The 16,832-nt window shown below is 34.0% G+C and overlaps 1 protein-coding gene across 1 annotated transcript in view; it reads left to right on the top strand.

The window, feature by feature from the left end:
* The window catches only part of DIAPH3 (diaphanous-related formin 3), a gene marked incomplete at its 3' end in the record, with an annotated part of 233,999 nt that overhangs the window by 174,097 nt on the left and 43,070 nt on the right, over positions 1-16,832 (top strand). The window contains exons 14-17 of the mRNA XM_011943276.1: positions 2,718-2,782; positions 9,171-9,275; positions 12,484-12,789; positions 13,605-13,719. Of these exons, the coding sequence (XP_011798666.1) occupies positions 2,718-2,782; positions 9,171-9,275; positions 12,484-12,789; positions 13,605-13,719 (591 nt within the window). The remainder of the gene's footprint in view (positions 1-2,717; positions 2,783-9,170; positions 9,276-12,483; positions 12,790-13,604; positions 13,720-16,832) is intronic.

Genomic DNA, 16,832 nt, shown 5'->3' with positions numbered 1-16,832 from the left:
ATATTACAAATTCTCCATAGGCAAAAGATCTATTAAAAGAGTTCGTTGAGAAAATATTTGTGTAATTGAGTTGCAAGCAGAATTGCCTGCCCCACCGCCGAAGCCTTTTTTTTTAAAACTTGGAATGACTTATACAGACGACAGCTTCTGTAACTTGAGAGTTTTTTTTAAAGATAATCAAAGCATTATTACTTAGTGTTGTAACATTTGAGTTTTTATTTAAGTTGTCATCAGGCACTCGCTTTCTTTCTTTCTTTTTTCTTTTTCTTTTTTTTTTTTTTTGAGGCAGAGTCTCGCTCTGTCACCCAGGCTGGAGTGCAGTGGCATGATCTCGGCTCACTGCAAGCTCCACCTCCCAGGTTCAAGCCATTCTCCTGCCTCAGCCTCCCGAGGAGCTGGGACTACAGGCGCCTGCCACCACGCCTGGCTAATTTTTTTGTATTTTTAGTAGAGATGGGGTTTCACCGTGTTAGCCAGGATGGTCTCGATCTCCTGACCTCGTGATCCACCCACCTCGACCTCCCAAAGTGCTGGGATTACAGGCTTGAGCCACCGCGCCCGGCCGCACTTGCTTTCTTAAAAATGAAATAAAATGAGCCTATAATTTCAAAGAAAATGGCCGATAAATATGCTGCCAATGAGAAAATTTGAGTTTTTAAGTGGAAATTTGAATTTTGGAAAATTTGTATCTGCTGCTTTTAGGCTGACAGGTTCTTGATACTAAAATTATTTCCTGATGTCACTGGTGTTATTAAGCTGATTATTCATTGTGATATTGTAGAAAGACATGTTAACATTTGGAACATTTGCATGAGCTCAGCACACCATTCTTTTCCATATGACCAGTGCCTGATGTTACAAATTCTACATAGGCAAAAGATCTATTAAAAGTGCAACATTTATCAAGAGATTTTAGGGTAACAGTACAAGTTAATTGATATGATACGTGATTCCACATATATGTGTTTAAGAAGTCACCATTTGTCAGATTTCGATATACATCAAAGAAGATTATCCACAATGATTTGAAAAAGCTATTAAAATACACCTCTCATTTTCAGCTATGTATCTGTGCAGAGTTGTGTTTCTTTTCATATATTATCTGGGTCCAGGGAGAAGAATGAAATGTAATTAGTGAAGAACTAGATAATATTAATGAAAATGCTTGTTTCTCTCTATAAGAGATAAACAATTAGAAGTTCCTGGGGTGGGGGGAGTGGGAAGAGGACACAGAAATTAAGGAAATGGTGCTGTAAATATGCAGCACACTAAAATGTGGAATGATTTTGAATAGTATCTGAAAAAATTTATTCCACTGGGTCATTTAGGAATGGCAGCTAAGAGGTTTTTTTCACTGAGCTCTTGAAGGAAATAAAATATTTGAACACCATTTGCCTGTATAAGTGATGCATGCTTACATAGTTTTAAAAAATTAATTGTATTTACTGATTTTTAAATATTTAGAATAAACTCATAAGTAAATACAAAAGATTTAAATACAGAAGAGAATGTCATTGTATTTCTATGAATAGGTGAGAGAAGAACCAAAGTTGGACAATAGGGGAGAAAGGTGTTGGAAGGCATAAGGCACAGATAATTTGACATACTATAGCAAGAATTTTAAGTTATTGTTAAGGTAATGGGAATCAAAATTAAATGTTTCATGCTCTGGAGCAATCCAATTTAGTAAATATCAAAAATTAGGATTAGATAGAGAACAAACACTGTTTTAATCTTTTATACCAGAAAGTTATCTATAATGTCTTAAATAGATAAATCAAGAAATAATAGTTATGTACATTTTATTTAGAGTTAAGAAACTAACCACCAAAATAATCTGGTATAGAAATGGCTTTAGGAAGTGTGATTGAGATTTGGATGTAGTAACTTTGTTGACTTATTTTTTATTGTAAATTCTTCTGTAATACATTTTTATAAACCTTGTTCATGTATCACTTTCATTCAGTAAAAAAGAAGGGATAGCATATATTATGGGAAATCCATATGAATTACTTCTCCTACATTGTGTACTGTCATGTATATATATCGCAATTTATTTAAGCAGTTCGTTATTGTTGGGCATTTAAGTTATTTTCAGGTTTTTTGTCTTTTTTTGCTAACATCAGAAAATATTTTAATGATTATTCTGGCCTAATGGACAAGTCTTAGAAATGGAATTGCTAGGTTAAAAGAAAATCCATATTTACAATTTTAGTACATATTGCCTAGTTTTTCGTCAGCAAAGTTCTTAACTTTCACTATTGGTTTCCTCATGTCAACTCCAACACTTGGCATTATTAGTCATTTAGTATTCATCTGCTTTAGTGATTTTTTAGTATCAATTTTTCTAACTTTCTGTTTATTACTGTTGCCTTTTTTTTTTTTTTTTAGCTTGGTTAGACATCATCTTTTTTCTTTAAAATATGTACCAATTGGTGATAGAAACACTTGAGTGTTTTTGCAATTGAATGTTCTCCTTTTGCCTGCTAGAAGTTTAAAACTGTTACTGAGTTTGGCTTTTCCTTTGTTTTCTGTTTTCTGGTATCATGCTTAGAAAAAGCCTTTTTCATTCCAACATTATAATTTTTTTTTTCCATTTTATTTCTTACTGGTAGTATCAGTATTATTTTCTAAGATGTTTTTTCTTTCTAAACTTTTGAAGTCATAATGAGTTTAAGAACTATCACATTAAAAATTTCCTGTCATTGCAATTTTAGACATTTGCGTAGATCAAGCAAAACTAGAAGAGTTTGAAGAGAAAGCATCAGAACTTTATAAGAAAGTAAGTAGTTTTGACTAACTTTGTAGTACTTTCTGGGGAACCACTGCAGGCATGCTTCTGCCTCAGGGAATTTGCTTGTTATTCCTTCTTTCTTCTTTATCTGCTTCAGATGTGTGCACAGATGCCATCCACCAAGGAGGACTTCATAGACCATTGTATCTAAAAAATCTTAACTTCCCACTCCCAACCTTGACCTTCCCTATTCTTCTTTCCTTATTTATTTTCTTTCAATATATTTATCATCATCTGACATACTACATAGTTTAGTATTTATATGTGAATGACTTATCTATTTCACCCTAAGAGTAAACTTTGAGGCATTTTGTTGCTTTATTTACTATCCCTGCACCAAGAACTTTTCCCAGCCTTTGTAAGAACTAAAAAGATACTTTTTGAATGAGTAGATGATTGAGCAAAATGTATGTAATCAAAATTTTAAGATTGTGGTAATTCTCAAGAAATCATATTATTTAGGCCCTTAAGAATGAAATCATATATAAAAATTTTAAAAGTTAACTTGCTTTTAGTTTTGATTAAAGTTGCTTCATTGTATTAGTTGAACTTTATAAAATTGCCATGTTCATGGGTCATAGCTATTGGATATTACCAGTTTTGTTTCAACCCAGTAGTATTTCTAACCATCCCGCCAATTCCTTACTTTTCTTTAACCCATTTATGCCTGAGATTGCAATTTTTTTGAGTTTTGAAAAATCAGGCATTGGCAATGACCTTGAGTAGTAGGATATAAATAACTCCCACATGCTCAGCGTTCTAATGGTGGAACAGTAGGCGTAAATTTAAGGTACTGTTTTGTCCTTTTATCTCTGGCTTAACAAGTACCTATTCAACTTTTAATTTGTTGTTTCAATTCTTTGCATTTTAAATAGTCAATCTGATTTGAATTGTTCAGATAGATGGTTTTTCACATTGAAGGAGTGATAATAATTATCACTACTATTGCCCCCATGATGAACCCACAGCGAACATTTACTAAGTGAATATTTATTGTGTGTTAGGCATCATGCCAAGGAGTTTACGTTTTTGATGTGGCAGATACTAAGTGTATCTTGAGGCAGTTGCACATTTCTATAAACTTTGAAGATAAAACATAAATTATAGGCACTCTTTCGGAAGTTAAGAGTAACTTAAGAAAAACATAAATGTCCTCAGGGGCCTTAAGGTTCTGACTTCACCAAACGCTAAATGAGAGGTTGTTATTTCCCAGGCCTTCGGCTGCAGGTTAGGATTACAGTTGTGAATATGATATTGTCGTTGCTCTGAAGTGACTTGGTTTAGTGGGGGAAACAAATTAATGGATCATTAAAATTTAGTCTCATAGTGTTACAGTGGATAGATGTTCATGTTGTGGGGTGACCTTTCACCCAGCCAACATTGTGTTCTGAGCTCGATAAGCACTTTAACTCTTTATTGGAAAGTAGTAGTACACTTTCAAGTACTTGATTTGGATGCATCCCAGATAGTATAAATTTGATTTTGTTATCATTTTTAGGTATATACTATATATGAATGGAGTTAAACATGAATGGAGTTAAAGTTTCTCAATAAATTTTTTTAAAAATTGTAGGCTTTAAATATGAATAGAAGAAAGACCTTGTTCAAGGTTAGTTGTCTCCTTTTAGTCAGAAATTATATGTCTTAGGTGTATTCAGAAAATACTATTTGCTCCATAAAATATTTCTATTGCCATATCATTTCGTATATATCAGCAAAAACTTTGTTCTGATAGCTTTATAAGGACACATGTAAATACTTTGCTTTAGGCAGGAAGCTATCATAGTTGCTAAACACATTCTTTATTTTGGTGCATAAATTTGAAAAATGAAGACCAGAAATGTCAGAAAGTATATAGAGAATATTGAATTACCAACCTTCTTGTACAGATGCACTAATACGTTCACCCTAGGGAATGAAATTAAGCAGAGCCTCAACCTTAACTGTGTTTTTCAGCATTTTTTGCGTGTAATTTTGTAAGTGTAATATTGCTCTAGTAACTCTTTTTGGAGAAGAAGGCTATCATATCAGTTTTTATAAGGTGTGCTTTTAAGGGAGATTCATTTTGTCCTCAAGGTTACAGTGATTTGACTATAGATATTACAAAAATTCTAAAGCAAAGTTTATATTTCAGCTATCTTTTTATAGGGGAGGATGTGTAAATTTATTTTTTCATAACTAATACTGTTACTTTCAGTATGAATAAGTTAATTTAATAAGTATTCTTAGAGTTTACCAATTATGACTGTGGTTGTTTTTATAATTTTTATCTTAAGTCCTAAAATAATTCTTTTTCCTTATGAATTTTAGTCTAGGGTTTATGAAATAGGATAGTACACATATTGATATTGTAGTAAGGATTTTTCATTCTTACTCTTATAAGAAGAATGTAATTTTTTTCTTGCTGTGTAGTAGTGAACTTTGTCTTAGTTGTCAAAAAGAGAAAATGACTTCTCAAAGATTTCTGATGCTGGGAGAGTGACTATGTTGATACAGTCATTCAACATATAAAGGAAGATTTGATGGGGTTGGCTCATCACTTCGTTCAGCAAATATTTATTTGACTTTAATTATAAATGTATGACACTGGAAAAGTGATGAATAAAGTAGAAAAGTTTCTCACATTTAATGAGCTTTCAGGTTGGTGAGTGTTACTGAGGTGTATTATAGTAATATGTATGTTGGCGATTTTTTGTTACAGTGTGCAATTGGTGTGGTAGACAAACCCTATGTGGTATGTAAGCCCAGAGGAAAGGTCCCTTACCTAGTCATGGGTGGCCAGGGAAGCCTTCTCCAAGGAAGTGCTGTCTAATCTGAGCCTTGAGGTATCACTATGAAGAACAATGCGAGATAGCCAAGGAAAGATGTGTATCTAAATTTCTTTTGAATTTCCTATACATATCTCAAGCTGAGCATATCCAAAACCAAATTTATCTTTCTTCTCCCTAAAAATATCTTTTTCTCCTGCATTTTATAACCTTATTTATTTTCACCAAATAACAACACTTTTTTTTCCAGCCTGTAAAACAACAAAACCCTGTAGTCATCTTAGATATACTCCTCTCTCTCATTTCCTTCATTCAGTCAGATACTAACATTTTTGGGTTCTGTAGTCTTTTTTCATTTCTTTGTCATTACCGTCTCCTCCACCTCAATTCAGGAAGGCCTTCAGTTCTCTCTTGGATAACTGCAATAGCCTCCAAGCCAATTTCCATGCCTCTAGTATGTCTTTTTCAGCCCATCTTTCACACTGCTGCTGGTTGAGTTTTTGAAAGTAAAATTTTGATTATGTTATTTACTTATTATACACACCCTAATAACTCTCCAGGATTTTTAAGAAAAAAGGATTAACTCTTTGGCTTATTGCAAAATTCCTTTCAGCAATTTTATTTCTGTGTACATTCCTGGCTTTATCTCCTTCAGTTTGTTCTCATATCTCTTTTTGTGCCCCTTACAAAGTATTGCAAAGTATTACAAAGTATTCATCCACAGGCTGAAATGCTAGTAAGTTTTTCAGACTTTGAGGTCAAGCATCATTCCTCCAGGAATCATTCCCCAGCTTTCAGTCTCTCTCTCTCTCTCTCTCTCTCTCTCTCTCTCTCTCTCTATTGCTGGTATTTTTAATGGATTTAGGGTTGTTAGTTTGCTTTTACTTCTCCACCAGCCACTGTGCTTACTAAAAAGGACACTGATCATATTCTGTTTAACTGTGTCTCCGGAACCTACCACTCTGAGGGGGCATATCTCGGGTGTGTTGTTAAATATTTATCATGTAATGAGAAATAGGTAGGTTAGGGCCAGATCCTAGAGGGTTCTTAGATAGTAATGATTGTAATGAAGTCACTGATAGTTTAAGAACAAAGGAGTCATATTATTTGAGCTGCCTTTGATAAAGAATAGCAACATTCAAAAAACAAATCTTATAGGGGGAAACATGTTTGGTTTTGAAAATATGGTTTTTTTTGTCTGTCTTGATAAGTTTTCATTAAGTGGTTGGAAATATATTCATGGACTGATTTGTAGCCTGGAATTCAAATGAGAAGCTGAGATGTTGATAGGGATTTGTAAGCCATCAGTGTATGCACGGTGATTTAAACATGGGTGTGGAAGATGAGACAAGCAGGAGGGGGATGAGGAAAGAGTCCTATAGAGTGCCAACATTAGTGGGTTGGATTTTGTAGAAACACATAACAGGAATTTGTAGGAACACTCAAGGAGTAGCAGGAGAACCAGAAGTGTGTGTTGTAAAGGAACATACAGAAAAGAGGTTGAATATGAAGGCCTATTTGTAGGTATTTATGCTATAGAACTGGCCTGTCTAATATGGGATGGTGGAAATGTTTTATAATCTATATTGTTCTACATGGTAGTCATCGGCCAGATGTACCTATAGTGTACTTTTTAAAATGGCTGGTGTGACTGAGGAACTGAATTTTTAAACTTTATTTATTTTGGTAATTTATGTTTACATTTAAATAATCATTTGTGGTCAGTGGCTATGATATTGAAATAGCATGGCCCTAGAGAGACCACCTAAGATGAGATTGAGAGAAGTCCAGGGAATTTGGACTTCTGGACTTGGAATTTGGTAAGTCAGGGTTTTTAGAATGAATTATAGCTAAGTTGTGACAGATAATGACATGAACGGGGTTCAACAGGTCAGAAAAGTGAGTATGGTTTAAGAATACTCTTTGAAAAAGGTGACTTTTAAGCTAAAGAGAGATTATGGTAAGAGGGGTTATAAGGAGTAAAATGAGGGATGAAAGTACAGAGGGGTTAGCTATGCAAGGACGGTGTGAAGGCAATTGATTTAGCAAGTCCTTAGGTGGAGGTGCTGGGTGACGGGAGAGGGTGGGCTGACCTCTGAGACTCATGCATGGCTTGTTTAGTAGATTAGTAATTTGATTAGATTTAGGCTTAGAATCTTTTAAATTATTTAACGGTAAGAGTGGTTTGTAGGAACTGTAGTAGTAGTGGGGAATGGTAATGTTGCTGTGGCTTAGGTCAACTGAAGGACACTTGGACAGTTTTTACCTATCAGTTTTTGTTATCTTAATAAAGGAACACAAGGTTGAGACTGAGAGGATCAGTAGTCTGAAATTTACCTTCCTTCCCTGTAAAATGGGAATTAAAGCAGTATTTCTTATTTCACAGAGTTTTTGTAATGAAATCTAAGAATGCTTATTTTTGTACTTTAAAAACTATAAAGTATGGGGGGAGATAATGCATGTGCAGGGTTAGGGAGTATGTGGAAAATCTCTATTTTCTGTTCAATTTTGCCGTGAACCTAAAAACTGCTCCAAAAATTCATCTGTTAAGTAAAACTGTAAAGCATTATCTAAATGTTAATTGCAGGGAGGTGGCATAGTTTCATTTGAACTCAGACTCTGAAGGCAGGAAATCTGGCTTTTTAATCTCACATTTTTTACTAGCTATAAAGGACTACCAACTGCCTCTGTGTTATTAAGGACAAAATAAGATACCCTTTATAAACTAAAAATAAAAGCCCCTTGTAAATGGTGGAGTTCTACATTGTTATTTTCCTAATTGAGGTTTGAGTATATTTAAAATGTAGAGGCCACATTTGTGAGATAGTTGCATTTTTTTGATGAATTTTTTTTTCATTTTTTTTTTAAAGAAAGTCAAATGCTCATGTTTGATTGTGAGACAAAAAGGAGATTTTTAGTCATAATAATGACAAAGTTGAATCTATTTGAATGCAAGATGAGAACTGGTGATGAGTGGATATATAAATTCTTATAGAAAACTCACTGGATTCACCAAATTTTATTGTTCGCTTTTTTTTCCAGAAGGTATTTCACTAGGGATTTTGAAAAATTAATTTATCGTTACTTTCCCAAAGATATTCGGAGATATTATGTTGTTATAGGAAAAAAGTTAGAAACTGAATAGAATGGAGTTGTTTAGTAATAAAAAATATTAAAATGGAATCCCCTAAATCATGTTGATATACTTCAGATAAGTTTCAAGAATAAGTTTTTGCAAGTAGGGGGTGCAAGGAATTCGTACAATGCTTTGCTCTCTATTATTTTACACAAAGTCACAATAATATTGAGAGACTTTGAAGAAAATGCCAAGGTTACAGATAACTGTGGCCAGTTTGCTCTGCAGAGAGGTCACAGCTTTTGTCTGTGGCTTTTTTCTGCCCCCTTGTGAATGAATGATTTTGGCTGGGACCTGGAGGGGCCTAGAGAAAGACTCTCAGTGACTTTTCAAAACTCTACCACTCCTTTCATAAAACCAATTCAGGAATTTGTGTTCTACTGGCAGATCATTCGAGTCATATTTCTGTAAGAAGAATAGTGCTTTTCATTTTCATCTTTCTGTTTTTGTTATTATTTTTAATTTGTTTCAGTTTGAAAAAGAGTTTACTGACCACCAAGAAACTCAGGCTGAATTGCAGAAAAAAGAGGCAAAGATTAATGAGCTTCAAGCACAGCTACAAGCTTTTAAATCTCAGGTAAAATTCCACTCCGAGTGAATTTGGGTATTAAAAACACAGTGAGGGAGCAAAAGTTATGTTATATCTTCATAGAATCAAAATGTTTAAACTTTAATTTTGCTTGTATATTTTTATAGCATTATTTATATGTACTTGTGTTTTGCTTTTTTTGGTCTTTTTTTTTCTATATGTATGTATATCTAAGCTTTTACTAATTATTCGGCTTTCTTATGTTTTGTTTGGGTTTTGTTCCTAATGTCACATGTTTCCTAAGTAATTAAGCATAAAGAGTAAGAAAATCTTTTACTCTCAGATTTGTTATTCATCACTGATCTTTATCCCACTACAGGAAATTATTGCTCAAGCTATTTATTTTTCAAAACCTTCAGCCTAGGGGTCCCTTGCAGTAAAAGATAACCTCTAGCTGAATGAGAACATTTTCTGATAATTTTTCAATTTCCAAAGTAAACAGATTTAAAACATGACAAAAAAGAGAGTAAATCTGGATTATGAAGCAGATAGCTCCCATGCACCCTCTACACATAAAACATTTAGATAGCAAGAAATACGTCACCTGCATGCTGTATGTTGATGTAAGTAAGGAGGTAGAATATTCATAGCTAAGTTTCTTCATGTAGATTTACGTACAGGATGATGAGCAATAAGTATAGTTTTGCTATTTTGCTTTCATCTTAATTTATGGTTATGTTGAAATAGTCTTAGGTATACTGTATCCTCTCTTATTGGCAATTTTGTTTTCTTTTAAATGCTTAGTGGATAGTTTTGTTACTGAGGCTGTCTGGAGATACCTTAAGAGATAGCTATCTGTTAGTATTCAATTTGAGAAAAAAATTAAAATCTCCTATCTACAAGAAAATTATTCTCATTCATCTTCATTCATTAGTGCTACAAGAGGGAAGTATCACATTTTATTGAATTTTTTTTAAAATCTTTCCCATATGGCTCCTTGTCTCTCATATTGAAAGAAACATTTGATTGTGTCTGTACTTCAGACTGAGTTATAGACAATGGCTGAAATATATATGACAAGTTTTTCTTGGTCTGGGCTAATGTAAATTTAAGAACTTTCTTTTCTTTTTAATTATATTCAGTTGAAGGTTTATTTGTAAATCTTCTCCAGAAAATTCCAGTTTATAAAACATGTATCCACCATTTTTGGATAAGTTATTGCTGCATAGTGCTTTTATATGAAATGGGAATAAGTATATGTTTTGAAAGTGAGATTAAATCAAGGAATTTCCTAAATTGTTTCAAATTGTATGCAGTGATGACAATTGTATGCAGTGATGACCCATGTTTATGGCTATGAGAAGAAAAGCTAGAATTAGATACTTAATATTGGCCACCATATGTTCATGTTGGAACAACTGGCAAATTCTTTCTTTGAATGCTGGTTTATTTCTTATGAAATGAGGACATTTATCTGAAGATGCTTCTTTTTGTTCAAAGCTATGCTGACTATGAAGAGTATGAGTGAAATATGTTCTGTTATCTATGATTTAATTCCTTTGCTCCTGTAGTCTCTTCACAACCAGGTACTTTAGGTGCTGGAGAGACATAGTGATGAGCCGATAGTCACAGTGTCTGGCCTCCCAAACCATATCTTCAAGTCAGTCTTCACACTTTATCAAAAGAACTATTCTAGAGCAGAAATTCAGCCATATCTTTAATACACTGATAGTTAATTATCAAATACATTCAAAGGGTGGTACCATCTTTGAACACAGCAACCCAGATTACCACTGAACTGGTTTTTCTTTATACTTACTGGTTTTGATAAGGCATGCTTTTGATTTGTGGCCTCAACTTCTTTTATAACACTGTTTTCTTTGTCATGATTTCAGACGTCATTGATTTCAAGCTTTTATACATGGTCTATTTTTCATAATTGTGCCATGAAAATTTAAAATTATGTAACATTTATTAAATGCCCACCATGTGAAAGGCAGTTAGAATTGAAGTTTGTAATTTCAAGAAGCTAATCATATTTCAAAAGTTATTTATTAACCCAGAATATCTTCTTTGTTGCCATCGAAATGCATCTGTTAAATTCTTATTATGCCATGGAAACATGAGGACAAAAGTGACCAGTGGACACAGGCGGTTCTTTTTCACCCCTGATTTTACCTTGCTTCTCTGTGGCATTTGATTCTGCAAAGCAGTCTTTTAGGTGGTACTCTCTTCATTCATGGTTTTTGACCCTGTGCTTGGCTTTTTCTCTTGTCTTTCATGCATTTATCCTATGCATTTCTTCCATAGCTATCATGTACCAGTTACTGATTTAGGTGCTGGGGAAAGAGCAGTAAATAATACAAGATAGTCACCTCATCAAGCTTATAATCTGTCAAAGAGATAAATGCTAATGATTCCTTAAATAAATTAACACTTTTGATAAGAGCTATTTAAAAGTACATGGTGCTGTGAGTGTATAATGAGTGGTCAGATAAGGCTTTCCCAAGGAAGGGACCTGGTAGCTCAGACTGAAGAGGCTAGTAGGAGATGGTCAGGTGAAGAGAATGTTCCAGGCAGAGAGGAAGCAGCATGTACAAGGGCCCTGAAATTAGCATGAGGTTGGCACATACATGGAATTAGAAGAAAGTCACCTGCAAGACCAGATGGCAAGGACCAGATCATGACATACTTATATAGACCTATGAAGAATTTTAATTTGTTGTTGTTGTTGTTGTTTTGTCAAATGCATTAGGATACCATTGAGAAGATCTGAGCAAAGGCATGATGTGGCAATATCATTTAAGTCCTTTTTTTGAAATCTTATTTTTTACTCATCACTTAAATGGTTGCGTTCCATAGAACTCTGTGCATAGACCCTTTATCATGCTACATATTCTCTCCATACTGTGAGTGAACTTCTCTGCTTCCCTGACTTCAACTGTTCTCCAGAGACTACTGATTTTCACATCTTCTAGATCCACATACCCATTTCCCTCCTGGACATTTCTACCTAGATAACTGCCTCAAAACAGGGAATTATACTTCTGGCAATTATGTTTTTATGAGGAAAAAAAACCTTGCAATCTTAAATTAGAAGAAAAATTGTTGGAATTTTGAATTTTGGTTAAACCATATGAAATTACTGATATGTAATTATTTTGGTTTAAATGAATACCTTATTTTTGAGTAAAGTGTATATTTACAAGTTTTTTAGACATGTTCTTAGTTATGTCTCATTGTTTTTTTTCTCCAGTTTGGTGCCTTACCAGCTGATTGTAATATTCCTTTGCCTCCCTCTAAAGAAGGTGGAACTGGCCACTCAGCACTTCCTCCTCCACCTCCACTGCCTTCTAGTGGAGGGGTGCCGCCTCCACCCCCTCCCCCACCACCTCCTCCACTTCCAGGAATGCGGATGCCATTCGGTGGTACTGTGCCTCCACCACCTCCCCTGGGATTCCTTGGAGGACAAAATTCTCCTCTACCAACCCTGCCATTTGGGTTGAAACCAAAGAAAGAATTTAAACCTGAAATTAGCATGAGAAGATTGAATTGGTTAAAGGTAAAACAAATTAATAGAGGAAAATACTTTTACCTAGATCTAAATGTAATTTTGGATTTGCATATACATAATTTCTAATGGAATTTAATTTATACATAATTTAATTTATATATATGTAATGTCTAGTGTCACTAATCAAAGTGATTAGTGACAATAAAATAGCGTTTTTTTTTGTTTTGTTTTTTTTGTTTTTTTTTTCTTAAAGTATTAGGATAAAGCCCTTTGATATTGACCAAGACTTTCTGGTTTATAAATATGGTGAGAGTTGATGTTGTTCCAGTGGAATGTGATTTGTAATTAAGTTGATAATTAAATATTATTGCAGTGAATCCTATGTTTATGAAGCATTTCTCAAAAATAAATGATGGTGTTCCTAGGAAATTTTCTCTATTGATAGATGTTGGGAAAGTGTTAACTAGTTGTCAGAAGCTAACGTCTAGTCAGATCTTAAGAATTCAGATTCCTGCAGATAAATGGTTTTATGGTAACAGAAACATGGAAAATGCTGTATAATGTATCCTGCCCTTCAAGATGTATATAGTGCAGGTGAGGATTGTTAGAGACTATGAGAAATGCAATTGAGAAGAAGCTAATTAAATCATATTTCAAATCTTCAACTATTGGATCATGGAAGCCTTTTCTTCCTAATAAGACCTTAACATTCTGCAGAACTTGTATCTCATTGAACACACTTTGGGGAAAAATCTTACAGATACGACTTTATAAATTTCTGCTGGCAGCTATGATAGGCTGTGCTTGGCCTCGGACAGGTGAACACTCACCTATTTATGAATCAGTCTTCTCTCTGATTGTAGATCAGACCTCATGAAATGACTGAAAACTGTTTCTGGATAAAAGTAAATGAAAATAAGTATGAAAATGTGGATTTGCTTTGTAAACTTGAGAATACATTTTGTTGCCAACAAAAAGGTAAGTTTTTGATTATTTAATTTATTATAATTTATTGATTATAAATTATTTATTTAATTAATTTAATTTTAGAATTTTAACATGATGCTTTTTACATACTAATTTTTAGAAAACATTGGTTTTTGAATCCTGTACATGATATTTTTACATTCCTAATGGGCAAATAAATGGTATAATGAAATAAAGTGCTTAAAAAGTAAATTCTGTTTTAAAAATACAAAAGGTTAATATAAAATTTTGATTATTAAATTTTCTATATAATATTATTTTTGAAGATATTCCATTGGGATAAATTAGACTTTTGTAAAAGAGGACATTTTCAGAGACAGTTTTGGCATGAGAATGTCCTTTAGTTTGAAAAATAGAAAAACAAAATGTGTGCTTTCTTTTAGTTAGAATTTTACTACCCTTTAGTAGTATAGTGACTCGGGGGGCTAGGAGAGGGATAGCATTAGGAGAAATACCCAATGTAGATGACGGGTTGATGGGTGCAGCAAACCACCATGGCACATTTATAACTATGTAACAAACCTGCATGTTCTGCACATGTATCCCAGAACTTAAAGTATAATCCAAAAAAGATTACAGTGACTATCACATAATTTAATTAATTGCTATGAGTCACATGGGATAGAAATATCGAATTTAGAGTGTCTTAAAAGTTAGCTTGAAAGAGAAGTATCTGAGTAGATTATATGATCTTTTCATTAAAAGCAATGGCATTCATTTTCCAGAATGTTTTGTGATAGGTTTTACCTATGCAGTGTGATTTTTAAAAAATTGTTTAGATATTACGTAAGTCTAAAAGTTGAACTTATTTCATCCAATTTCGTGGACCTGCTACTTACATTTCAAGACTGATCTCCACAAAGAATTTTTAAGTATTATATAAAACTTACATTTTAGATCTGTAGTGCAAAACACTTAGATCAATCATTACCTTTTAATTTTCCAAAAGAACTTTTTCACTGTAGACTTATGCTACCTATATACCTGGGCTCATAGAACAAAGGAAGAGGTGGCAGGGAGAGATTGTACTGAATGGATACAGGTCAGAGACCTTTGTATAGAAGGCTGAGTTGACTTCTTAAATGTTGACTGTTAGCCAGGCACCATGCTAAATGCCTTATACATCTGATTTAACTTGAGCACAGCAGCCAAAGAATGTTGGCAGATATTTTTAAAATGTATTTGTATTCCTTTGAATGACTTTCTGAAAGATTAGAAACTCTTTCTAAAAGGTAATTGTAAATTAAGAAATTCTTAATGTAAATTAGAAACTCTCTCTAAAAGGTAATTGTAAATTAAGGTAGTTTTCTAGAATTTGGTAAATCAAAAATCGTTAACAGATATTTTTGAGTACCATTTATCCTGACTAAAATATTAAAAATGGTATATTTTTGGTCTTTGAACACAGGGAGAATTTTCTCAGCAAGCTCACCCTAGTATACTTGTGAATAAGATTTTAATTTTACCTTTTGATTATGGAGGATCAAAATTTTCTTTGAATAAGATTAGTGTACTCTTCTGGCAATCAAGGAAAATATATGGCAGTTAAAATTTGTATTTACATGTAAAACACTTCAGAATTTCAGATTTCATTATCTGGAATTGATTAGTTTTCCTTTTGCTTTCCTAGTAGGTACAAATGGTGGTTCCTAAAAACTATTTAAGTAATGCTGCCATAGAGCTACTCTCTCTTTTTTTCTCCTTACTCTGATTACTTTCTTAATTAATGAGGCTCAAAAGGGAAACTTGTTAGCATGTCTTTAATTTAGCTGTAGTGTTAGCCCTAAATGAAATAATTGGACCTTTAAAAAATTCTTAAGTCATCTAACTTTAGCCTTGAGATTCAAGGTTAAAAAAAAAAATGATATATTTGCTGAATCTAATAGTAGTTAGAAAGATTAAGGTGAAAAGGGATCAGTTTTTGCATACTCCTTATTTCCATCTCTCTCTGCCTTTCTATTGCTGGTCCTTTGGCCTGGAATCTTCACTTGACTTAGAGGCTGGCAGAGGACTATGATACCTTCTGTTTCAACTCAACTCAAATGCTGCTTTCTTTTTTTCTGTGACAGTAGATGACATTTCCAAGGGGAACACAAAAGGTGGGGAAGCCCAGGGTTGTGACTTCGAGCAGTGCTAACATTTGTCAGTGGTAAGCAGAGATGAGCTGTAAAGATAGCTATTTTTTTGAGACTTCATTTTAAAGGATAATTCCTAGAAAGCGTTATTTGAGGAGTCCTAAGAATGCTTTTTGGCATTTCTGGTCGTCTGGCAATCAAGGAAAATACATTGTAGTTAAAATGTGTATTTACATGCAAAACACTTCAGAGTATTTTATAGGAAAGGTCAGTCATTGCTACGTTCAGAGAAACAGTATTTTATATTGCCATTTAATAGGAAAGATCAGAAAGGAAGGAAAGAGAAAGAGGTCCAGAGAGTTTAGACAAGACTGTTCAGTCAAGTAGACAGGTTGCTCTTTGTGGTCTCTATTCGCGGCCTGGCTGCTGAGGCATTGAGTCCAAATGTTACATTCACTTGTCCCCCTGACTCCAACATACTTCATTTGAATCAATTTTGTAATTGCTGCATAATTCAAAATTATGGCAGGGTGCAGTAGCTCCCGCCTATAATCTCAGCATTTTGGGAGGTCGAGGTGGGTGAATCACTTGAGGCCGGGAGTTTGAGACCAACCTGGCCAACATGATGAGACCCCCATTTCTACTAAAAAAAATTAAAACAAAAACAAACAAACAAACAAAAACAGCCAGGCATGGTGGTGCACACCTGTAGTTCCAGCTACTTGGGAGGCTGAGGCATGAGAATTGCTTGAACCTGGGAGGCAGAGGTTGCAGTGAGCCAGGATCATGCCACTGCACTCCAGCCTGAGCAACAGAGTAAGACTCTGTCTCAAAAAAAAAAAAGAAAAAAAAGAAAAAAACCCAAAACAAAAGTAAACCTGGTCACTTAAATATTGTTCATTCCAAGGTGAAAATCCATTTGTCTTTCCACCCTTTAGCAAGCCAGTGTGAGAGATAGAGGCATTGGCTGCTGGCTGATTTTCATCACAACCAGGCGGGGAAGGATGGTAATTACTGAAGAATAGTGGG

This window comes from Colobus angolensis, unplaced genomic scaffold, assembly GCF_000951035.1.
Source record: "Colobus angolensis palliatus isolate OR3802 unplaced genomic scaffold, Cang.pa_1.0 Scaffold218, whole genome shotgun sequence".
NCBI lineage: Eukaryota > Metazoa > Chordata > Mammalia > Primates > Cercopithecidae > Colobus > Colobus angolensis.
Note: the sequence above shows the minus strand (reverse complement) of the source record. Positions and strands in the feature narration are given on the sequence as shown.